This window comes from Notolabrus celidotus, chromosome 6 (genome assembly GCF_009762535.1).
Source record: "Notolabrus celidotus isolate fNotCel1 chromosome 6, fNotCel1.pri, whole genome shotgun sequence".
Lineage (NCBI taxonomy): Eukaryota > Metazoa > Chordata > Actinopteri > Labriformes > Labridae > Notolabrus > Notolabrus celidotus.
Window position 1 is genome coordinate 20,193,866 of NC_048277.1, and position 26,279 is coordinate 20,220,144.

Consider the following 26,279-nt stretch of genomic DNA (forward strand, 5'->3'; position numbering starts at 1 on the left):
TAGGTATAAAGACCATGAAATGAAACAGCACAGACATTGTACATGACTGTAAAACTCTGTTGAGCAGATATAGACTATGTCCTCTGCTGTAAATATTAAGTTTGCGTCCTAAAATTCAAGAAAACTTTCACTTTTGAGACTTTTTCTCATGTTTTGACAGTGTGTGTTTGGGTGTGTGTGTGTGCTTGAGAGAGTTAGGGAGAGTGAGGGAGAGAGAGAGAGAGAGAGAGGGAGGGAGGGAGGGAGGCAGTTCGTCAGATAAGGGGAGGAGTCTTTCACTGACAAGAGGGAGACTGGCTTTTCTGAGTTTGTCAGCTCCCCCTAAAATAGCAGTCAGCGTGTAAATGTGAACTGAAATTACGTTTATCCACTGGAGCCACCGATATAGAGTGCCTATACTCAGCGACTGACTCGGGAGTAAAGGTGAGTAACGGAAATAGAAACAATGTTACGGAGTGTGGAAGCGGTACTGTAGCTCCGGAGAGTGAGAGTAGAAAGGCGCAAGAGGGAGACGTAGAGTGGATTTGGGAGACGGAGACATTAACAGTATCTCTCTATCTGTTTTGCTATCTGTTTTCACCAAGGTACATGAAGGATTAAAGACAGATCGCAGATAATAAGCCTTTGAATGTCATTTTTAATCAGCCATGTTGGTTTAGAAGTGAGGTTTTTATGCCCTTAAACAACAAACTGGCTGTTAAAAGGGTGGAATCAGACGCGCGCTGTTATCTGTCAATCGCGAGAAACTTTTACGCGAATCATCTTTTAACACAACACGCAGTGAAAAGGACTTGTTGTTAATCTTTCATGATGGGTTAATAATACGACTTACTTCTTCAAATGCAGTCATTTGTCTTCGTGGGGACTGAAAGTGGGCATATGAAATGTCAGGCAGTGAGCTACTTTTTAAAACAGACGCAAAAATAGTAATTATTGTGATTCTCACAACACTGTTGAGCTATCACAACAGCAGCAGGCAACAGTTCACACAGTGGATATAATACAAGTTTTGGTCTGAAACTGAGTTCACAGCAAAGTTAATGTTTACTTACAACTTCTAAGAACACATAAAACAACCTAGGATGATTTAAACTCAAAGTATGAGCTAGAAAATCATCAGGCTATTTAATTCCAAACATGGCAACACTAAGTTGCCAGATTTCATAATTGCTTGACCTTAATGGTATTGAATTGTGCTTGTCAGCCTTTGCACATGACATCATTGCACTTCATACATGTCTGTACAACTGTATCATACACTTATTTAATATTCTAACAAAGATGAGTTCACTCCATGCAGAGCTTTACATCTGATCTTATCTAAAGGTAATCACCAGGTGTAATAGCCACCAAGCAGGTGAAATATGTGGCTTGCTCTGTGAACCTCATTTCTGTCTCTACATCCCTTTTTTTTTTTTTTTTTACATGAAAAGGCATAAAAATACCACTTTTTATTATTTAAAGTAAAAGACTAAGGCACAATGTACAGTATATTTGAAATAATCTGTATTGGCAGTTTGATATCACAACTTGTGAGAGAGGATTGCGCGTGACGCTTTCTTTGGATCTCCAGGACTCTTGTGACCTTAAGCCCTGGCCAGAGTATGTGATAGCCAACAGTAACCTGACCCTCTGAAATGTTTGTAATGAATGTGTACACACCATACACCTCTCATTAATATTGTACTGAAGGAGTAGACTTTATTCAGTTGTACCAAAAAATGCCACCAGCTTAACCTGCAGCTGTTTTCTATCCACTTCTTTCAAAATGACTTGGTATTGGATTGTATTTCTCTAGATAAGTTTCAGTTATTGTAACTTATTTTCTGTCATTGTACGGAAAAAATACTACATTTTTGTCTTTTGGAAAAAATTTAAAGGCATCCTTAAAATGTGTTTATTTCTGTACTGCTTACTGACACATTTAAGAATGATTGCTCTGCCTTACATATTTGTATTACTGAAAGCATAGTCCAGGTCGAATCAGTGTCGTACTTCATTGTTAATGTAATCCTGCAGGGACCTGAGTTGTTGCAGCAGTATTACTTGTATTTTTCACTGTCTGTTTTATGTTCTGACGGCATGTACATTAGCAGCTGGTTGCCAGTGATTTCTAAAGTAAAGTAGTAAAGCACCCTCCAATCTGCAGTCATTAGCTCTCATGCTGCCCCGGGCCTCGCCTGTAATGGGCCTTGTTGCTCATGATCCACATCACGTGAGCTCTTATGTCTAATGTGTGGATGAGGGCTTCTTTCAGCGCTGCTCAGATGAATATCATTTTAACAATTTATGTTGTCTATTAGTCAAAGAAATTAATATGATGTCTGTGAAGGCACAGATAGAGCCAGCGTGAATGTCTTTCTCATGCATGTGGTGAACTATTGCTCTAACCTCAGAGACCCCAAATGTTCCACCTTCATATTAGACAAACACACAGAGGTTGATTATTTATCTGTTCGATTTTACCCTTCATTATTTCATCTACAATATTATGATGGAGGATTGTGAACTAGCTGATGACTACCTCTGTTTATGCAACGTTCTAGCCTTGTTACATGTCCTGTTTGTGTGCCCCTGCATGTCTCTGTAAATGTGCGTAAGTGCTTGTTAGTGTCTCAGCACAAGTTCTCGGTGGAAAGGGAGAAATGAGAGGTGGTGACGGTGTGAGGAACGGGCAGCTGCAGCATCTTTTGCTGCACTCCTCATCCCACTTCAATCTCGGTGTCTCAGCTTCTCCTTCCAGGAGAAATGTGGAGTGTGTGGGCGAGTCGGATCTGCAATTAACGCTGGTTGTCAGAAAGAGAATGCTGGCGTTTACTCGATGCCTCTGAATCACTGAGTGAAAGTCTTTCTCCTCCACTCTCCTCCTCCCAGGACATTTTTGATTTCCAAGAAGGACAAAACACCAGAAAGCTGAGAGCCAAGGATGTATTGAATGAAAAATTAGAGATAGATGCTGAATATTCTCAGTCCAGTACAGCGGGAGGTGTTTTTTGATTGTTTGGTAAGCCAAAAATGTTCCTATTTTCACTTTAAACTTAGCTTCAGCAGTTGTGCATTTTATCGCTATTTTTCAGGCTTAATATCAGTGATTTTTCAGCAGAATTCTGGCTCTTTTACCCAAATCTTTTCTGCTTTATTTAATTTATGTTTATGGAAACATTGGCTGGCTGTTTTTGTAGAGAGTGAGCTTTAAGTGCAGTTGTCTGGCAAAGAGTGTGAACACTTAACCTCATTTCTTGTTTGGTTTTGTTGATGGAACTTGTTATAAAAGGTCCTTAAAACATCAGAAAATATGGGCTACCTCACAGACAAATGCACTTAGACGATAGAGAGGAGACACTTTTTAAAATCTCAAATTAATTCATTTTTTCTCTGTAAAGTTGAACTTTTTTTCAGCATCATGGCAAGCTTGAACTTTTTTTTAATTTTAGTTTTAAGTTTTAATTTAACAATCACTGAAAAAGAAGAAAACACTCTCTTGCCTCCTTCTTGCCTAACAAAAGCATCGTAGCAACATGATTCATTGTTTATTGGAGCTGTATCATCAATATGGAGATTCCAGCGTTTTCCTGTGAGACCTGGAGGTTGGATGCAGAATTTGGAGCCTTGCAGATAATGTTTTAGATCGCAGTTAACTGTAGACTGTCCCCTGTAGACTAAAGACAAGACTGTGCTGCTTTTTTGGTACACTGCTGCTGATTTACACTTATCCGACCTTTACAAATATTTAAAGCAGGAAAAGAGACAATGTTTTATACATTTTTTTCCTTCTGAGTTTGGATGATGCTAATTAGGTCACGATGGCCCTGTAGTTCGACCTGATATGTTCAGTTTCTAGCCATCTCTATGGGGTGCTTTCGTGTGCTGCATGTATCAGACAGGACGTTCATGTGCTGTGATCATGAGCCATGGTCTGAGTGTGAACTTGCATTAGGTGTTGGACAGTATGAACCTGTTAAATACCATTCACAGGTTTACATGGGGTGTTTGACTCAAAGTTGAACTAATTTTTATTGAAAGCAAAATGTAATGAGTACTCTAACAGTTTTCAAATATCAGCTAATCAGTTAAATAATATATTCTGAGGTTGCTTTAAGAGAGTCTTATAAAAAGACTGTACTGATATACAGTAGATATTAATTGCACAAGCTCCGACACTCAAACAAAAAAACAAATCTCCAGTACAATTTTGGCGCTCTAATAGCCTGATGTAAGCTCAGAGGGTAAATGCATGACTCGCTGAGGCTCTGTTTGTTTAGCAGGACAGCTCGCACTGACCTTTCAACTGTCCTGCCCTTGACTGAGACCTCTGCTGGTAAGCCACCTCTTTGGCTCACTCAGCACATGTGCTGCTGAGCAGGGCAGAGCAGCTTAAAGCCGTGCCGTCTTTTCCTGTCTCCCCCCTGCTCTTCCAAATGAGACCTGACTGGAGGTCTCTTCACCTCTGCAACCTGGACCACAGCAGAGAGCCAGCGGGGGAAGATCCTGGAGCAGAGCCGCACTCTAAATCTGCTGCTAATCTGCTTTCACCACTATGATCCCAGTCTGTCTCTCACTCTTCATACTGGTCATTGATTGTGACTGTGAGTAGATACAAACATATAGAGCCATATTAGCAATTTAAGTATCCCTTGATAAAAGAATAGTTACTGTCCATCTTGGTGCTAAGCCTCTTATTTAAAAACAACTTTATAGCTACAGGCTGCTTTTTTTTAAAGTTTTGAACAGCCCCCGCCTGTATTGCTCAGAGAGCACAGCATGCGCACTTTGTGGTTTGAGGAAAGGAGACTGTGGAGAATGTGGTGGGGCAAAGGTGATGACTTTGAGAAGACAAGTCATTTTGCACCTTCTCAGACGCCTCTTCCTATTTGTTTGTTGATCTGGAGTGCAAGAAAAACCATACTATCACACCCTTCATCTCAGAAGTGAGTGGGCCACTCTCAGGGGACGTGTAACTCCAACGTGCGAGTCCTGTGGTTTGATAAGTCACTTTTAAGCCCTTTTTGCAAATGATACTTGCAGGTTTTAAAATCTGATAACAGTGATGGACTTCATTGCTCCCAACATGTTGTGGTGATCATAAGGTGAATGTGTAGAAAGCTAAACTGAAAAGGAAGTTAAGAAAGACATCTCTTTGCTGAGTTGCATTTAAACTGAATTTTAATGAGACTGTGGAAAAAACATAAATCAAAGGAATATATTATAATCTAATTTACTAGATCAAAAGATCTCCCATGATTGCTAATATACCCCACTGTATAGAGTTCCTGATGTTCTACTGTAGATCTTAAAAAGCGACTCTCACTGGAGATTTCACTACCCTGCCTTTGTACAGAGTTGACTGAGTCGAGGCATCCAAACAGACAAACAATTGAATTATGTGCAAAGTAAACTTTCTTCAAAGCCTGGTTTGCTCTGTGTGATGAAGCTGTTTATTGTACAAATAAAAAGGGATAAAAAAGACTATTTGAAACTAGAGTTGTTCTCACACTGATCTGACATGCAGTATGCACCTGCCAGTGAATGACATTTACCCTAATTTAATTGCCATAACCATACCCCAAATTTAATCTTTCTCTTCTCCATAACAGAAGCTTAGGCAGCAATAACATATAACATTGCTGCCACTAGCATCTACCATTTGAAATCTGCAGAGAACAGTGCACTGCTTACAAAGATACAACTTCCAGCAAGAGCTAACAAAATGTCTACATTGATTGTTTCCTGAACACGCATTTATTATTTAAGTTAAGAGTAAAATGTTTAAAATAAAGCATCTTTGTTTAAAGTAAGGGTTTCTTCAACGCTGTTGCATGTGCACAGGACTTCAGGTAGGCCAAGAGGCAATCTGATGGGTTTCTAGGTGCGTAGTTATTTTTAAATAAGGTTTGCATTCCTTTAGCAGACTGGGTCAGACCATAACAAAGTGATAGCAACCAAGAATCCACATATGTTAATAGAGCCTAAGCAGTTAGATAACAGCCATTATATCTGTGTATCTTCAAACGAACGAGTATAAGAAGCGCACCCTGTATTGGCTAATACTCCAGTCAAGAAAAAATGATAGCAGAACATCTCTGTTTGATCCATTTAATCTAGCCTCCTATTGTGTTACCAAAGAAAGCAATTGTTTATCGACGGCAAGTGTAGTAAATCCAGCTGTAAGACCTGGGTGTCAGCTCCAACAGCGAGCACATTGACTGAAAGTCCAGTAGCGGCTGGAAGGAAGACTTAGATCTCCTGCAGCTGCTGGACTGGCCCTGTGGCCCCTCTGTGCTGCAGGAAGGAGGCCTGGCCTTCTATATTGTTGTTTTTCTGTTTGTCTGAGGAGCTATGTGAACCAGGACAGCTGGGGGGGGATGTGATTCCTCCCATTATTCTGCCGTACACATCAGTCATATGAACTGGGAATGGAAGTGACCCAGCCCCCCTCCGCTCTCTGGAAGCTGCTCCAGTCCACCGCAGGACTCTAACTGCTGGTTCAAAGTTGCCTCCCTCTCTGCTGTAAAGGCTGAACTCCAGCAGCATGAACACTGCAATGCCTTGTGGGTGTTTTTTTTTTAGCTTAAGCATGAGTTTCCAACTTGTTACACATATGTTACAATTCTGTTTGTTTATGCTATGTGTGCAGGTTCAGAACAAGCGGTAACCTCCGGTCTCAAAGTATGAAGCCCATGTGGAAGTGTTATAAACTGCAATTCATTGAGAATCCGCTTGAGGCTGGCTGCAGCAACACTGGAAACCACATAGACACCAATTCAAAAAAGACAATCTTTGCAGCATTAATAAACATGTTTACAGCCTGGTTCAAGAAACGGCTTGGCTCTAGGTAGCTAATTTCTCTATCGGCACACACTGTATGGGGGGTGATTTTGTTTTCTAACGCAACGGTTCAGAAGATATTAAGATTACAAGTTTTTTCCCAAATAAGGACATGACTGACTTGACTCCCGGACTGGAACACATAGCTGTTGGCTAGGAGGCTTAAACTCTGCCTCTTTACGTCACACTCTGCCTGGTTGAGTTCCGCATTTCCAATATGGCTGCCGCCGTCGATTGGCAAAACAGCGTTCAGGAACAGATGGGTGACGTCACGTACACTACGTCCATATTTTATACAGTCTATGGTTCAGACTGATAATAATGTGTTATTGACTCCGCCCATATTAGGCGGATTGAAGCCCTAATCAAGTATCACTTCGACTAAAGCTATTCCAAAAATTATTCAGATACCTAGACTTGAGAATGGGCCACTATTGACCCCACTGTTTTTGGTGCTGTTGGGAAATATATACACTACCAGTCAAAAGTTTGGACACACTTTCTCATTCAATGTTTTTTATTTATTTTAATTATTTTCAACATTATGGATTAATACTGAAGACATCTAAACTATGATATGGTTTAGCAATAATATGGATTACAACCATAGACTGTATAAAATATGGACTTAGTATCCGTGACGTCACCCATCTGTTTCTGAAGAGCTGTTTTGAAGCCAATCGGCAGCGGCAGCCATATTGCTTCTGTCGAGCCAGTGTGACGTAAAGAGGCGGGCTTTGAGCCTCCTAGCCAACAGCTGCAGTGTTCCTGCAGGCAGCTCTGCCTCTCATTGGAAGACTAGTAATCTCAATATCTTCGAAATTGCCGAATTAGAATAAAATTTACCCCCTCACAGTGAGAGGACATCGAGAAATGAGCTATTCAGACTACACTCATCTTTTGTACCAGGCTGTAAACATGTTTATTAATGCTGCAAAGATGGTCTTTTTCCCATTCATGTGTATGTGACTTCCGGTACTTCCAGAGCCAGCCTCAAGCGGATCCTTGATGAACTGCAGGTTTTAACACTTCCGCATTGACTCATATTTTTAGACCGGAGGTTGCTGCTTGATTACAACAGTAGTCAAATAGGGCTATCCATTGTGTGCTACCTCTGAACAACACAACAGATGGTCTCAAACACATTAAGAAGGCAAGTCATTCTAAAAATGAACTCTTGACATAGCACTTGTTCATTCAAAACCATTCCAAGAGACCACTTCATGAAGGTGACTGAGACAATACCAAGAGTGTGCAAAGCTGTCATCAAGGAAAACTTTACAGAATCTAAAATATAAAACATATTCTGTTTGTTTAACACTTTTTTTGTTAATTAAATAATTCCATTTGTGTTCATTTCATAGTTTTGATGTCTTCAGTGTTAATCTACTATGTTGAAAATAATTAAAATAAATAAAAACCATTGATTTGAGAAGGTGTTACCAAACTTTTGACTGGTAGTGTATAATCGTGATGAAAAAACTGTACTGACATTTTGCTAGCCTTGACTAACATGACACTCTTTGCTGACCTCCTGCAGTGCAGTGGAAATCTCTGCATAGGTTTTGCCATCCCGAAAAAAAGTGGTGTACGAGCTCCGAGTAGTTCTCTAGTCCAGCCATAACGCTAAAGCCCGTTTCTTCTTTTCTTTACGTCTGAGTAAAGTTCACTTATAGGTCACTCAAGTTTCGACAGATGAAAATGTCGAAATCAGATAAAACTCTTGTTATCCTTTTTCCCCATTTTTCATTTGAGCACAAAACCAGAAATCGGAATAAGAGTTGCTATCCGTGTTTTCATTTTTTTATTTTTGGTTTCATTTTGAAAATCAAATGAATGAATGATACACGGATTGTGCTAGCTCTGCTAATGTTAGACACTTGGCAAACCAATTTGACATTGTTTACCCGTCGTCGGTTTGTCGGAAATTGAATTCCAAATAAAAGTTCCAGTAAATTAGTGGCTTCTGAACATCCCTAGCTTAAATCACTTGAGTTTTTGGGAGGCTAATTGGTTATCGTGTTGGATTGTGGATTGACCTGGATACTTGCCAGTGCCAGATACCCAAAACCTGACACTCACTTCCTGATGCATTTCAGTTTGAACCAGCCTTTAAACAATCAAGGGCATTCAAAGTATTGTCATTGCATCTCCAGTCTCTAGATCCCAGCTCTCTATAGTGTGACTGTGATTGTGAGCGAGGTGTTGAGTCTGCCCGCTGTTTGTGCGTCTGCCCGTCTGTCCTCTCCCTTTCTCCCAGTCCACTTTCCATCTGTGTGCTGTGGGCTGCAAATCGTGTAGAAAACGGTGTAGTGTTTCCACCGGTGAGCTGTTGCCAGCCTTCATGTCAGACTGTGTTGTTCTTAATTTTGTCCCCCTCCCTTCCTCCTCCCTCCTCAAACCTGAATCACTGGTCTCAGGCGTTTCAAAGCGTATGTTGGGGTCTAGGAGAAGAAGGGGGTTGGGGTGGCATCTATCATCAGCAGCTGGCCCTGGGACTCGGAACCAGAGGCTATCAGCGAACAGTTTGACTAAAAAGATTCCTGGAGAGGCGAGCAGCAGCAGGGCCTGTGGGGGTCTCTCTTTCTTACGCTTCCTCTGTCCTTCTCCCTCTCTCTCTATCACACTGTTTGCACACAGTGTTCATGTGACAGCTAGCACACATCATCTGATTTGGGAGTAACTGTTGGCTGCAGCTGCTGAGAAAACCCTGAGTGAACGTTGCTCATACAGAGTTGGTAAATGAGATAGACATTAAGATGGACATGTTTACAGTTAAAACAAATTGTTGACAAATCAGACTCTAATTATTCAGAAATCTAAACATCTTCCAGCTTGCTCACCCTCTATGTTTCACATTTAACTTGAAGATTGAGGGAAACTGCTTTCATTTGAATATTGTAGATGAAATACAAATGTGTAATAACAAACCTCCACAAGATCATTAAAAGATTAATCCTTTAACTTGAAACTACAAGAAAAAAAAAAATCAATGCTACTTTAGCCAGCCCCTTTCACTGTTGTTATGACTCATGGCCATCCTCACTGCTCAGATTGCATAAACCTTTTATGTAATGGAACACTGTGGGAAAGAGGCATCGAGTGGAAGATAAAAATGGGAAGACAAAATCAAATATTTATCCTCTGCTTTTTAATTTTTTTTCCCATTAAAAGCAGACGTTCTCTGAAGGCATAGGGAACCTAAACAATGTGGTCTACATGTATGTTTAGCAAACACTGTTGTCTTGTGCAGCGACTCAAATCTTCCTGCTTATCATTAAAACTCCGGGGGAGAAGTGAATATCTGAAATCTCAGGGTCTAATCCGGATCCAGAGTACTTCCAAAGACGTGTTGAGATCCTGTAAATGCGCTGCTGCTGCTGAGACACATTATGCATGACGTCCCTAATATCCTTACACTGCGGATTCCCCCTGGAGGAAGATCTTGGTTCATCTTCGCTGTTTACCATTTCTGAGTTGCGGTCTGTAAAACATCAAAAGGCTGCCATGGCACTTAACACAGCTCGCAGGGTTCCTGGGAGGGTGGGGGACTGTTGCTCCCCATGGCGCTGGCATTATTATTACTCCCTGGTGAGAAGTCCATCTGATGATAGACAACCATGCAAATGGGCACATGCCATAGCACTAAATCAGACCACAGTACCACCCTGAATTGCCATACACATTTATAAACCTCTAAGGCTATGCAAGTGTTAGTTTTACACCATTTGTGCATGTGAGTTTTTGTGTCTGTCTCTGATTGTTAGATATGAGGAGCTCCGATGAATATGTTCTCACAGTTACAGCAAAATATACACAAAGTTATCAGATGTGTGACATGTAACTTCATCAGAAGGAGCAATATCTGGACACAGAAAGTGTTCATCCATAAAGAATCTTGAATACTGATGCTGTGCTGTGTCAAGACACTGACTTGTTAAACTGACATCCTGTCATAAGGAATGTGGGTGATGGAGAGCTTTTGCTCAGAGATACAGTTTGTTAAACCAATGGCTTTAATTTGAAGTGAGTAGCCAGTCATTACTGTGCCGATTGCACTTTACAGATACAGTATGACACACTGAAGATCAGCTGATTAGAAAATATTTGCGAAGGTCGAGAGGTTAAGTCGATATAAAGACTTTTTTCAGTGTAGCACAGCGAATCTTTACTCCGTGCTGCCATGAGGAAAACTGTACCCATTGCAGTTTAAAATTCTGGCAAGACACCAGCCCAAGACAGAGCACTTCATTTGTCACCATTACATCAGATTCACTGTAGGGATGGGTACGATTACTTGAGTACTCGGGTACTCGCCATCGATCCCCTTATTCGAATAGCATTTTGTTACTCGTGCACCTGGCAAGATAACTTGAACTCATACAGCGTTACATGTGTGACCATGTGCTTTTTGTTATCGCCTAACTTAATATACTAGGTCGGAAAATAATGAACGGGATATAAACATATGACATCTCCGGCCACAGCTTCAGGTTTAATACACACCGAGCCAGATTTCAGCAAAGACAACTGTTTAACGGCAGCTACGGCAACTCTCTAGGGACATATTTTTCCACCGAAGCCAAAAGCACAACAAATACAGAATCGTCTGCGACACCTGCGACATGCCAGTTAAAAAAAGTGATGTCTGGAAGTACTTCGAAAAAATCGATGAAGTTAATGTGCAGTGCAAGGTATGGTGCGTTAAACTTACATACCATAGAAATACTAGTTTGATGCTTAACCACATGTGCTTAAAGCACAAGGAGAAAACAGCGGGGACAGATAACAGGCAGTCTCGCATCACGTCTTTTGCTAGCCCTGTTAGCGCACGCTGTTGTGATGAAACCAGAGCAGAGAAGATTAGCCTGATAATAACCAAAATGGTAACTGGAGATATGCTCCCATTAAGTTTTGTGGAAGGAGAAGGCTTCAAAGAGCTGATCGCGTTTGTCGAGCCAGAGTACAAGCTACAAATCTTGAAGAACAACAACTACAAGAGTGGAAAAGATGTCTGAAGAAAAGGCAGCAGAACTTACAACAATTCTGGTCCGGGAGGTCCGTGTCCGATGGACTTTTATTTATTTATTTTTGTTTACGGTTTAAAAAAATAAATAATTGCGAGTACTCGAGTAATCGTTCATTAGAAAATTTGAGTAATCAAATACAAGGATTACTGTAAATTCCCATCCCTAATTCTCAGAGCTCAAAAGTCCAAGACTGTATAATAATAAACATTCAGCAATCTTTCAAAGATCCCAATATCAATAATCATAGGGACTGAAAATAAGTTTGAACAGTTTTCAAGATGCAACTTGATTCGAAATCTTGGACAAATTGACCAAGCCATCAACGTTCACAAAAACGTCTTTGTCTCTAAATTGGTGCAGCTGAAGCTTCATGTAGCAGCACTAACTTCAGCATCAGAAACCCTTTCACAAATTAAGTTTAAAGTTTATTGGGGAACATTTATTTGTCATCGGTTTAGCTGAATATATTTTTTAGACATTATTTCTCAACCAATCCTCAGTGACCTTCAAGGTTTTTCAGTGATCACAGGAAATTCTTATCAGGTGTTAAGCTTCCGACTTAAGTGTGCGGCAGTACTGAGCAGGCACCATCCAACATCGACACCATAGTAACTGCATTTTTTTTCTATGAAGCTTAGATGTGAAACACATTCATTTTTAATGAGACATAATTCATCACTCTACCCTTGCATCGAGAAAGTTACCATAATTTTCTTTGTTCATAAAAGTTTCACTCAAATATGCATCAGGGGATTTACCTTGAGAAGGAGAGTAGCTCTTCTACATGAAATGGATATAACTGTTAGGAGAGGGTCATCTCTTTATCCTTGAGAAACTGAGAATCCACTCATTGGCTGCGCTCGAAAACCTGACTGACGCAAATGGATCATTGGGAATAGAAGTGTCCCAGCAGTAATTATGTTACAACGCCGCTGCCGCACACTACCACAGAGGTGGGATGGGATGGGCGCAGGGCGCTTCTTTTAGTCTTGTTTCCCTTACGTCTTTCCACAGAGTTAACACAGTCATACTGTCTTCCACTATCTCTCTCTTTCCCCCTCTTGTTTTCCTTCTCTCTTTTTCAAAAACACACCTGCTGTTTAAACCAGACATGCATGAAGAGCAGTGGAAAGTTTTTGAGTTACATTTTTTCCTGTTTGGTCATGCTTATATCTCACCCCTCTGATGAATGGCTCCTAAACTAAGCCAAAAGTTGCCGATCATGTCACGCATTTGTCACTCTTGTCTTCTTGGCCTGTAACTTGCCTCTGCTTGAAAGCTAAAACAGAAAAATGAATTCCTTTCTTCCCTGCTATCCAGGGCTCTGTGGCTCTAAGTCAGATAAAAAAGAGACATGAAATTAATGTAATGTCAATGGCGTTTTCTCATGAAACCCCAAGGCACTTAGTCAAAGTCACCTTGCATAGTCCTCTCATCCCCTGACAGTACAGTGAGAGTGAGATGGAGGATGTCTGTCTGGTAATGCTGTCAGCATCTGATGTCCTTTGGTTATTGGTTGTTATATCCAGTCGTTCAGATTTCGCAGATTGGATACATGTCTGGTGTTTGTCTGAAGAGCGACATCATTTCCATTCAGCGGGCTGTGTAACGCTGCCTGTACAATGAGACATTTCCTCAGCAAGAGCAGGTTCATCCTGTGGGGTTTTCTTTCCTTTTGATGTCATTTTGGAGGTGATAAGTAGCTTTCTGTCTCCTGGTCCCTGTCTTACAACACCATCCCCCCAGCCCAGGCAAGGTGCTAGCAGCATGGAGGATTGTTTGAACTTGCATTGATCCAATGTGGGATTACAGCTGGGTCATTGGAGAGTTGGACTGAGCTAGCAGTCATCAGGGCAGATTAACCACTCGTCGTCTGCGCGGCTGCCATTTCAGTTCAGGCTTTCACTGCAGGCTTTGTGCGTGTCCCCACCGCACAGGTCACTGTCTCATTTGGAACAATGTGGTTATATCTTACTTGATTGAGTCAGTTTATGACTAGTTTAATATGTAAAGGAAACATATTGCTTAATGAAATAAGATGAGAAAGATGACCTCACAGTGGTTTGACTCTCTAAGCAAATTTATGAAATATTTACCAATCTTCATTTTACGATGTCAAGATGTTGGCCCGCAGGGTTTTCTTTTGTGTGCACATGAATTTGATTTTCTTAATACACCTTCAAGGTAATCATATCATAACCATTTTAACGTCTTCTTTAATTGTTATTTCAATCATACCTTGGGAAGAAAAGTGTCACCCCGAGCAAAGCTTTACACGAAGAAGGGGAAGTGCTGCTGAGAATCTGTTTTTCAGACTTCCTCACCTCTCCCTACATTTCTCAAAGCCGCCTATTTCACTTTTTTTTTGTTCACATGCCCTTGCGATAGCTCTTATTAATTATATCTCATTAGTTGCCTTGGAAACTGAGGTGAGGGAATGTATAACATGAGTTCAAAGAAACGTAGAGAGAAAAGGAAAGACAGAAATCATGAGAAAGAAGAAGAAAGAGCTGAAGAAAGGAAGAAAGAAAGGAGGGGGAGGGTTTAAAAGAAGGAATGGAGAAAGTGGTTGTTGAGGGATCAGCCGGGTGTCAGATTAGCATCAGGAGACATTAACACTAGTGATGCTGCCGGGGCCACAATCCTGCCTTTCACTGCTGGAGAGGGAGATAAGCGCACTCGCACAAAAGGGAAGCTGGAGAGAGAGTGTGAGAGGGCTGGCTTGCCTCCACTCCCCTCAGGCCAACAGCCCCCATTTACAGGTGCAGCACCTCCTGATGAAAGCAAGAACAAAGAGGGGGATGTTCATTTCCTGCTGTGCCGGTGTCAAGGCTCCATTGAAACAAATCGGTAAAACTGTGGATTTGGGCTGCCTCGCTTTGTGTCTCCAGCCTGCCAGGAGCTAATCGTAACTGAGCCACAGTGTTGACACTTTGAGTTCGATACACTTTAAAACGTTGTCATGGATTATTTCACAGAATCCCTGTTTCAATGCACATCAGATTACAGTGTGAGGCTGTTGCATCAAATCAGAAATGTAGTTCCACCATAGTCATGGCGTTTCAATATATATTAACCCCTGCGTTGAGAGCCGTGATTCACTCTTACGTAACGGGTGGAGCGTCGGAATAACAAGGAAAGGTCTCTGCCTGTTAATTATAAAGTAAGCGACTAATGTGCACGTCGTCCAGCCTGTGTAATGACCCTTCCAGTAAACATAATAAGCACACAGAGCGAAGCCACAAGAGATGAGCTTCTGTTGTTGTTTAGTCTCGGACTCACAGTCAGGAAGGTAATAAGGGGAAGGATCAGAGGGGAAGGGTGTCCCAAAGGTGGTCCCTCCCTTTCTTCCTCCTCTCCTTTGCTCCCTCTGACTCCCCCCGCAGAGGGCACGTAGAAAGGGTCCTGAATAACAGGAAATGGAGGGGCAGGAAGTTGAGTCTTGTCTGCCCACGGCCTGTGGTAGGACACTGAGGCTTACGCTGGTGTGCTCAGGAAACTCAACTGTCACGGCTCTGCTCAAGACTTTGGCTGTTGTCCAAACTCTCTACTGGGTGCTTCTTTAACACAAGATATTAGTTTTGTTTGGATATGTTTTAGTGTTTTAAACCTAGTGGATATAGCTTTATTATGTACAAAACATTTCTGGCCTCGTTTCTTTTTTGCTTATTAGGTAAACCTTGCAACATAAATCCACTCTGTAATTTTATGTTTCCTTTAAAATAGGACAACAGTTGAGGGAGTAATGCCTCAACTTTGTGTGGAGTGAGCACAGGCTCAAAACCAGAGAGGGAGGAGGCCGTGCTGCTGGATCCAGTAATTACACTGGGAATTGAGCATGTTTTATTGATTGTGAAAGGGCCAGGCCTGTCACCAAGCCTCCCAGTGTCTCCATGCTCTGTCTTCAGGGAGGAGGAGGAGGAGGCAGACTGGCCCTCCTGTCACCTGACCAGTCTCACACCTCATCACAGCGGATCAAAGTGACTCTGGTTGGAAATGATTGCAGTGCTGAGTTACTTTCAAAGACACCGGGTTCTTGAGAACTACACGTATATAACAGAAGGTACAGTAAGGAGGGGACTCGTGCTGTTAGACATGTCGTATCGACTTCCTGTCAAGGTGATGCGGTTGTTCCTATGGCGACATATTCCCCGCACATTGATTTATGTGTTACAAACGTTTGGTAAGCAACTTTTAGAAGTGCTGGACTGGTTTCTATCAAAGTGGACCAGGTGTATCATATCAAGGTCTTTTTAAATGTACATGATAAGAAGCTGTTACATATTCTGCTGCATGTAACTCCAGTGACCTTTGTTTTAATAGGAATAAAGAAGACATGTTTTTACTTTAGGAACCATATGTGCAGACATTGGCTTACATTACTTTTAGACTTGTAATACTTTATTACAATTACAGCTTTCAAAAGAATATTTTTTTAGAATGCAATTAACTGCAGATAGCTAATTTCGAATTTTTATGTTCACGATTTCTTTATTGTGTATTTCAAAACAGTTTTTAAGTCCTCAATATTAACAGTGTAAAGCATTTCTTACCAGTTACCCACCAGCCACCTAAAAGATGATCCTCCCGTTTGTTGCATCAGATTCAGAAGATGATAATACAGTGATTTTTTAAAGAAGTGGCTTACCTGCAGGGCTTCAGGAGTGTCTCAAGCTTCTGGATTTTATAAATTTTTGCATCAGTCAGCATGGCCGGAGTGCTTCGTTGCTGGTGGAGAGCAAGTGTATCTCAGAGTGTGTCTTTGTGTCTTTGCAGCAGGTGATCGTACTCAGTCTGGAGTTCTATCTGGTGGAGACGTCTTGGTTTAGAGGCTCAGACTGTTGTCCATTCACTGCCATATTTGCTGGACCATGCTTGGAGTGTCCAATACTAATAGACCTCTGTAAACTATGTGAAATGCATATGTTCGCATAGCAGGAGTTTTGCTGCTGTTGGCTTATTCCGTGCCAACTGTTGCCAATTTTGCTTGTCGTAACTTTGGAGAAGTGCTGGGCACGTTTTTGCTAGGTGTCGTGCTTTTGTATGTTGAACCTTTAATGAGTGCACTAACGAATCAGAATCAATATGTTGTGCAGTTTTCTGAGATAATTTTGATTACTCACTGACGTCCAGTGATCCCTGGTTAATGCATCAGCATTTGAGCTTTTCAGGAGTTCCAGTTTGGATGCTTTCCCTGTTTCATACAGATCCTGTATGCGGGAAATCAATCAATCAATCAATCAATCTTTGTTTGTCTTGCGCCAAATCACAACAAACGTTATCTCAAGACGCTTTTACAAACATAGGAGGTCTAGACCATTATATGTCAAATTGTGAACAGAGACCCAACTTCAAGACAGGGTAAGACTCAGTCTGACCCCACCTTAATCCATCATGAGCATTGCACCTCGCAGTATTTAGCTAGTTACAGTGGCGAGGAAAAACTTCCTTTTAACAGGCAGAAACCTCGAGCAGGACCAGACTCATGTTAGACAGCCATCATGCCTCAACCTTGTGGGTCTTGCAAGAGGGAAAGAGGAGAATAAGAGAGAGAGGTGATATTGATGAGACGAGTAGTAGAAGCTGTTGCCGCTGGAGTCCAGCACATCCGTATCAGCTGGAGTCTGGAACGTCTGCAGCAGGAGGATGCCTACGGCAGCTCAGAGGAACCTTTGAGACAATGGAGCTCAGGGACTCCAGAAAGGTCTATGGTTAGTAACTTTCAATGGGACAGGCAGAGTTAAAGTAACTGATGAGGGGTTTGTGGAAACTTGTGTTCCCTGCAATGGTAATCTCTATATGACTGGTCATGACTAGGAATGCAGGGATTAACTGGTTAACCAGGCTTTAAAACATCATGGTTAATTAATTGTAACAGCTCTGCCACAGTGTTTCTGTTGTCACTATCAAAAAAGCGCCAGAAAGCTACATTACGTTTGGTGCAACCAGCACAGGACAAAGTGACAAAGTGACACCTGAACAGGATTTTTCCTGCACATAAGTACAAGATGGCTGCCTCTGCCTGATGTCTGCCTAATCCTTGAAAGTAACAAATATGATTCAATTTGTGAACACTATAACTGTCAATTTGAACCTTTATCATGTCATGATTAACGTGTTAATGCTGAGAGCTCAAATTAATACATTTATGAATATGGAATGACATTATCAAAACCTGTCAATTCATTAAAACAGATTCACCTTGAAGTTGTGTATGATAAACTAAAGTGAAGCAGATAAACCAAAATAAGACCAAACTTGTGTTGATTCTTTTTGGGTTTGGGAGATTTTTTAGAAGTTAGCTTAGATTAAGTTAGCTTAGATAGTTAGCTGTTAAACTCATCCACTGCGAACTGAAAGAGCGGCTATTTATAAGCTGTATCATGTGTGCTTGTTTATTGAACCATTTAAACCCTATTAGAAGAAGTATTTCCTCCATTTTTAAATCAATTCTAGGAAATACTACTACGTAAAAAAACATGGCTAAAGTTATCTCACCACCAATGCCACTTCTGTTTTTTTTTTTTGAAAAGGCTTCTTTCTTTTAAAAATGTATGTGTTGTTAAGCAAAGTCAAGGCATGGTAGACACTAAAGCATGTTAGCTGACAACTGCAATTGCAAAACAATAAACTGTATGTTTAGTGTTTGATGTTTGGTCTACACTGCTGCTAAATAAGGTGAGTTTCTTGTGCTCGTTAAAAAAAAATCAATTAAATGCATCAGTACAACAAACATGCTTGATGACTCAAACTATTATCCTGCAGGACTTTGAGTTATATTTATCGAGGTGAAATCAAAGCCTGATATAGCTGACCTGATCCTGCTTCTAGCCTTAGTTTGCCCCCTTTCCTTGTCTTTTTTTTATATTCATCTCTTTGTCTCCGTTTCTTACTGACACACACACACACACACACACACACACACACACACACACACACACACACACACACACACACACACACACACACAAACACACACGCACACGGAGCCCATGATTAAGGCCATAAACAGATTCTCTGTCCTGTTCTAACACTCAAGAGAAGCCAGAGTGTCACACACAAACATGCTTTCTGCTACAGTACCCACATTGTTCTTTGTAATCTGACCATCTTCTGACATGTCTTTTCAGTCAGTGGTGCCAGCCAAAATTTCCATTATTTGACATGCATTGAAGGAGGATGAGCTCAATGAGATCTACTACATTATTAGTGATAACTGAGGAGGTTTGATGAGAGATTTTTGAATATGGATTGTGAGTTGGGAGCACAGCACACCTGCAGTCTGAAGGCCCTTTCAGCTTGTCATTTTGTATCTTTGTAAAAGTCATGACCCGCTCTTTTGTGCCTCAAGACTCGAACTGTCCTGTTGCGACAGCTTGTCTATATGGAGAAAAGAAAGGATGTGCACTTGTGTGTGTGTGTGTGTGTGTGTGTGTGTGTGTGTGTGTGTGTGTGTGTGTGTGTGTGTGTGTGTGTGTGATCAATCTTCCAAATATTTTTATAAAATTGGCACGAGTGCTAATTTTGAAGGAAACATAGTTGATTAGATGGGACACACTTTAATTATAATCATGTTACTTTGCTGGAAACCTTTACACACACACTCTCAAGGAACAGAGTGTGATGTGGTCAAATCTAGTTTAAACCACCAAGCGGCAACCTCCGGTCTCAAACTATGAAGCCCATGCGGAAGTGTAAAAAACTGCAATTCATCGAGAATCCACTTGAGGCTGGCTGCAGAAACACCGGAAACCAATTAGGCACCAATTAAAAAAAGACAATCTTTGCAGCATTAATAAACATGTTTACAGCCTGGTTCAAAAAACGGCTTGCCCCTATGTAGCTAATTTCTCTATCGGCTCACACTGTATGGGGGGTGATTTTTTTTCCTAACGCGACGGTTCAGAAGATATTAAGATTACGAGTTTTTGCCTAAATAAAGACATGACTGACTTGACTCCTGGATGAGAACACATAGCTGTTGGCTAGGAGGCTCACGTCACACTATGACTGGTTGAGTTCTGCATTTCCACTATGGCTGCCTCCGTTGATTGGCTTCAAAACAGCGCTCAGGAACAGATGGGTGACGTCACGGATACTACGTCCATGTTTTATACAGTCTATGGTTTAAACAGATGATTTTAGATTAATGCATTTTGGGTACACTCCTCTAAACCAACACCAAATTCGCAGAGGGGCAGAGATAAAATGTTGTAACAATATATCAAAATAGGAATACAATAAATAAACCTTGGTTTACTTTCACAGATAAACAACAAACAGCACAAACTCTCGGCTCATACATATTAAGAGAAAGAGTTTTAGCTCATCACTTTATAAACACAGAGGATTTCCATCACCTTTCCTGTAAATCCAGTGAAATTCAAATCTGTGTAAAAGCTACAAATTCATTTTTCGCTGCTTTCGGGATGTCTCTGGTACATCTGTCTGAGAGCTGAACCCATCCTGACCTCCCTCTAATTCGAACACTGCTCTGTCAGTGTGTGTGTGAAATGGTGAATGAACAAGTCTCTCCCTGGCCTGTTGTGATGTGGTTTGGGGAAATTCTTTGCGGGGGTTCAGGCGGTTACTTTCTGGCTCAGACAGACATGCGTGGGTAGTTAGCGAGGTGATCTCAGTCGAGTTTTTCTACAGTGGAGCCCCGATTCAGACAGCCAGACACCATAATGCCAGTCCATCTGTAACCCATAATGACTGTGTGCCACTGGAACTGGTCATTTTCGTTTTCACTGCCAATTCGGCCCCTGGCTTCCTCCCTTCACAACTGCTGACTGCATCTAATGGCCCGGGTTGTTAACCTTTCTACATTTATACTCAGGGGAAATGTAGTTGTTTAGACATTTTCTATTTGCTGAATGTAAGTGATGGATGTACCTCCAGGGAGGGGACTATATCTCTTCTTGCAGAAAAGCAGAGACAGGACAGAGTTAGATGTTCCCCGGGGCACAATGTAGTCTGAAACACCGGCCAAGTTACAAGCTCATATGGGAATACAGCCCCCTACACTCACTTCCTTCTCTGCCCCCATGGCTTCTCCTCCAGCCCTGGAGATTTCAAATACTGTCACCCTAGATTGGGTGCTCTCTTAATCATCTTAAGGGCAAAGCTGGCATTAAGGTGGATCAGCTCAGGAAGAATAAGGAGGTGTTGCTTTGTTGTCTCCACAGGCAGGGCAAAGTAGACAAACTTTTCCTTTTATAATTGAATCATAGAATGTTAAGATAAGGTGAATCTAAATGAAGTCAAGTGACAGCAGGCAGGCAGTTGGTTAAGCTAGGCAGAGGGACAGGAAACAAAGGGAAACAGATCAAAATGCATCTACTATGCAGTCACTTCTTTGCACATTTTAAAGTAATTACAGATTTTTTTTTGTCCATACAAAACAGTGTATAATCTGCATTTATTGGGTATTTTCATGCCAGACATCAGTTGCCAGGAAACAAGTGTGGGCTTCACCCCACAGTGCTAAATGCACCAAAGAAACAACGATCTACACAGACTTCAAAACCCCCATGATACCGGGAACTGTGCTTTTTTTTCACTTTATTTCTATTGCAGCAAGCCGCCGCGTTACTTTAAGCTCAGAGCAGAGATCTTTGTTTCACACACAACTTCTCTAACTTCAGAAGGAGTCCAAATTTACTGTCACCTACAGGCAGAAGTACTGGCCAGAGGTCTCTGACTGAAGCAGCTATCACACTTATGGTGTCAATCAACTGAATTTACACTTATCATCACATAGTGAAAAGGTCATTAGAAATGACAACTATCAATGATTAATAAGGGAAATAACTGAACTATGAATATAACGCTACTATCACACTTTTTAACCGGACATTAATAGTCCCATGAGTCTTGACTCTGACGTATTTGTACTTACTCCAAGTGCCTGATTAAACAGATGAAAAGTAAAAGTTATAAAATGTGTGTTTGAGCCTTTTATAGGTGCTCAAGTTGACTTTTTAACTATTGGATTAAACAAAGCTAGCTTTAATTGGACTGATGTTGTGTCAGTTGTGTTAATCTTCCTATCAGAGCAGAAATAGGTGTGTTTCCAAGCCTGTCAAGCCTTAAATATTCTAATGTTGAGTGTTCAAATTACTCAGCATTGATAGTTTCTGTTAAAGATAAAGGATCACTTTTTTATTGCCCTTCCCAAATACTTGCATTGAATCATTTTCTGTTTTGTAAAAGCTTCTCAGTTTTCTTGTACATCTGCCCTGTAAGTGTGAAGCTTTTGTTCTATGATGTTAGCTTTGGTTCAAGTGCAGAATGAGGAGATAAAGTCTATGCCATGTGCGTCCCATAATTTTCAAATCTGTTAGAGAACAGAAAGCAGACTCCTTCGCTGCTTTGAAGTGTCTATGGAGTCAGTGCTGAGTGTCAAGCTAACGTTCTAACCCCTATCCTTCTCTTTTGTCTGTGTCTCTGTTTATGTTCTCCTGCAGATTTGAGTGTGTTGAAGAAAGAAGAAAGAGTGTAAACCAGAAGAGAGACTGTTGCACAATGTGCTAGGAGAGTGGGGGAAGAAATCGTGTTGTTTTCTGATATTGTCGAGGTGTCAGAGAGACCGGAAAGGACCCAGCCATGGGGCGGAAGAAGATACAGATCACCCGGATCATGGATGAAAGGAACAGGCAGGTAAGTGTCGGAGGGCTATCCATCATATCAATCAATCAATCAATCAATATACGCATGTATACAGTCAGTGTTGCCAACTTAGCGACTTTGTCTCTATATTTAGCGAGTTCTTAGAACCCTCTAGCGACTCTTTTTCAAAAAAGGCACTAGCGACAAATCTAGTGACTTTTTCTAGTGTTAACGGAGACTTCTGGAGACTGATGTGAAAGCATGTATGGTTCTTACTCTTCTCAACGAGCAGTTGATGCTGCTGTGAGTCCCTCCTAGCTGCATTCAGAGTAGGAGGGATTCATCCTTCAGCATCCAGACTGCAAATGTATCACGCATGTACGAAGAAACTGCTGGCTGATCCCGCCTACTGTCAGGAGAAAATCTTGTAGAAAATGGTATGGTTGAAAAATTTCACATTTCACTTTGATTTGTTGTAGGCTCCTGAGTGTAGTTCTAAACATATTTAGGGTGTTTTTTAACTTATCTTTGTCTCTCCCTCAATGTAACACGTCTCTCCTGCAGCGTCCATTATAATTTAAATTATGCAAATTAAGTGATGACGTCATTTAGCGACTTCTAGCCACTTTTAGGACAGCCAATAGCTACTTTCCTCACTGAGGAGTTGGCAATACTGTATACAGATGATAAGATAGCCAGATGACTTAATGGTTTGCTTGATAGACATCTGACTACCCGGCTAGCATGCTGTCTGGCTATCAATATTTCGGCTAGCTAGCTAGCTTGCTGTCTAGCTACGCATCATTTTTTTCAGGTTATTTTGAGCCCTCTCATAATGTTTGAGTGCAGTTAATGTAAGATTTGACTAACTGTATTTAAACAAAATACCAAATGAGCTTTTATCTTAATAGACTGTTTTGTATCCTTCTTCTGTTTTTAACCTTCAGACAGGTGGAGAGGGGACAGATTTATCAGTCTTCTTCTGTTTTCCTCTCTGCTTTGCCAGAGTTCAGCAGCTGTGATCTAAACAGACATACCTCCCTCCCCAATGTCCCTGCCAGCTGAAAAGGGACCATGACATTTCTTTGTCAGTGCGGTCATATTTACAGACATGATTCCCCTGCCACCCTGCAATTTCAGCCAGAGAAGTTGATGAGGCAGCAGGAGCGCTGGGCTGCAGCGGGGGCCTCATGGCGTGGGAGTGAGCTGAGGGAAGCGAGAAGCACAGCAGGCCGCCTGTGGCCTCCCCACACTGCAGGGCTTGTCCCCTGGCCTGGCAGTATGGCTGGGCCCCTTTCGCTGTAGTCCTATGTGTTTGCAGCTGTTTGGTAGTAATTAGACGCAGCCACTGCACCACAGCACCCTCTCATTTGCAGGGTGGGTCAGCAGGACACACAGCACCCTTCTCTGGCTTGGCTACACTGGTCCCAGCTAGCCGCAGAGAGGGAAAGAGTTGGAATTCACTGTGTCTGCTCATGTTAAATATAAACTCCTAAACAGCAAAACACTTTAAAAACAGCCTGGGTCTGACAGAAACAAGAATAACAGGCTTGGGTATATTTAGAGGATGGTTTTGTCCATCTCTGTTAGCTATGCTACCTTAGTTCAGAGCCAGCTAAGGAAGCGTGATTTATACCCACATATGAAAATGCATTATCATAGCTAAGTTAAACCCATTTGGTTGACACCTCCTCAAAATGTTGTTTGCATCCTTTCATGAGTGGAACGACAAAGTAAGTAATGGGAGTACTGTAGCGCTATTAGCATGACGCGGCAGGCTAGTAGCAAATTTGTATTTGGACTCTGTGTGCCTGTAACTGTGAGGCTCGCAGCTCAGTTGAGTGCAAAACAAAAATGGACATTGTTGGCCAATTATCACTGTAACACCTGGCTCTGGTAAGGATCCAAACAGGAGGGCAGCAGAGGAACCTCAGTGCTGTATCTACACTGCCAGCAAAGACCTGTGACATGAAGGGGGACAACAGAGAGGAAATTACATGAAAACAGGATGTCAGCTTTTGGCATGGTGGTCAACTTGACACTTCAGATGATCCGTATTTTATTTTTATCCAAAGGCAGCAAGGGAGTACCTTTTGCTGCATTGTTTCACAGTAAAGTGGAGCTTAGAAGTTGCTTATTATTAATGTGTCTCCCAAAGCAGGAGCCAAGTGTTTGCATCAGATGTAAATGTCTCACTGAGTAATTTGTGAGAAAGTTTATCAGCAGAGCACAGGCTTTTCCTCTTGTATTTAGTTAGTTATAGCTGGCTCAGCAGAGAATCTGCTCCGACAATAGGCCACCGTGCTGAAACACAGCTTTGGTGTAAAGTGATGTATGCCTGTGTGTCTTCCTCTCCCTCTGTTTTTTCCTGGGCCATGAAGCGCACAGTGCCTTCTCTCCCTTGGGCGCGCTCCTAACCTAGGGGAATAGCCATTAGCATATGCTCCCCATTGTCGGGAGACAATTTGAATCTTTATCTCCGCTGCTCCGCTGCTAGCTATCATAGCATTAAAATGAAAGAAGTCCTTAAGTGGGCTAATTAGATAGAATTGCTATACAGGATGTTGTGTGGGGACAACTGGGGCTCCCTTGTATTAACACTACAAGTGCTTTAGGAGGGCTGTTAACCTTTCAGGATTTATAACACAGAGCGTGCCAAAGGCCAAGGAGGTCTGTAATTGCACAATCTATCAAGGATTGTGAGTGCAGAGTTGAGACAGCAGGGAACTTGGCTGTTCTTTTTCAAAATGTGACTTTATTTCTTACCTGTAGTGTTATGACATGTTTTAATAACTTAATGTTGTGAAGTGCATGATGCAAAAATAAGAGAAGATAACATAAGATGTCTTTATTGTCATTGTTACGGTGTAACAGGGAAATTTGTAAGGAGCAGTCCTCAAGATGCCTAAAAAAGAAATTGTCTAAAGTAAAGTATTGAACTATAATACTATAGACAATAGAAATAAACTTATAACTCTAAAAATATACACAAATAAACTGTATAAAATGTACAATAGGATAAATTATAAAGCTGTATAGAAATAGAAAAAATAATATACATAACCGTTTAAACAGTACAAACATCAACAGTAGAGTTTGCACAGTAACATTATATTATTTTATATTATATTATATTATATTATATTATATTATATTATATTATATTATATTATATTATATTATATTATATTATATACAGTGATATAGTCAAAATATTAGACTATTGAATAAAAATAGTCAAAACTGTTGTTGCATACATCAGCTCTTAGTGCAGCTTTATGCTTGCACCAAAGTATGTGTCTCTCTACTGTGGGAAGAGTGTACAGAATAAGACATGAAGGCAGCAGAGGTCCTGTCATGCATACTGTAGGATGGTAAAGAAAGTTCCCCAGTGATGTCCTGCATAAGTGATGATAGTCCTGAAAACACAGCAGCGCAGGCATCAGGCAGACTGATATTGTGGTTGCAAATGGATGCTAGGTAACAACCAGGCAACTGTACAGTCAGGCTGATTTTCCTCATCTAAGTCATTCACAGCAATTATTGCCTTTCCATGCACAGAAACAAACATTAATTATACACTCTTATCAAGCATTCACAATTCTGTTACCTGTCATCACACTCAGAGGCTTGCAGTGCAAACATTTAGCACAGTGAAATTTAAAACCACAGGAGTATTCGATTGACTTGACAGTTTTGATACATATAAATGACACAAAATAACAATGAGAGCTTTCCTGTTTTGTGGGATCTGTCTTACTTTTCATGAGAGCTGTCAGGTTGCGCGTGGATTCAGCAGGAGAGTGACGGTGA

General features: G+C 41.2%; 1 protein-coding gene across 1 annotated transcript in view; it reads left to right on the forward strand.

Annotated features, from left to right (window-relative positions):
- Window positions 1–284: 284 nt before the first annotated feature.
- mef2aa (myocyte enhancer factor 2aa) overlaps window positions 285–26,279 on the forward strand; it is a 64,797-nt gene continuing 38,802 nt past the window's right edge. The window contains 2 exon segments of the mRNA XM_034686303.1: window positions 285–423; window positions 22,325–22,517. Coding sequence (XP_034542194.1) covers window positions 22,464–22,517 — 54 coding nt within the window. The 5' untranslated portion in view covers window positions 285–423; window positions 22,325–22,463.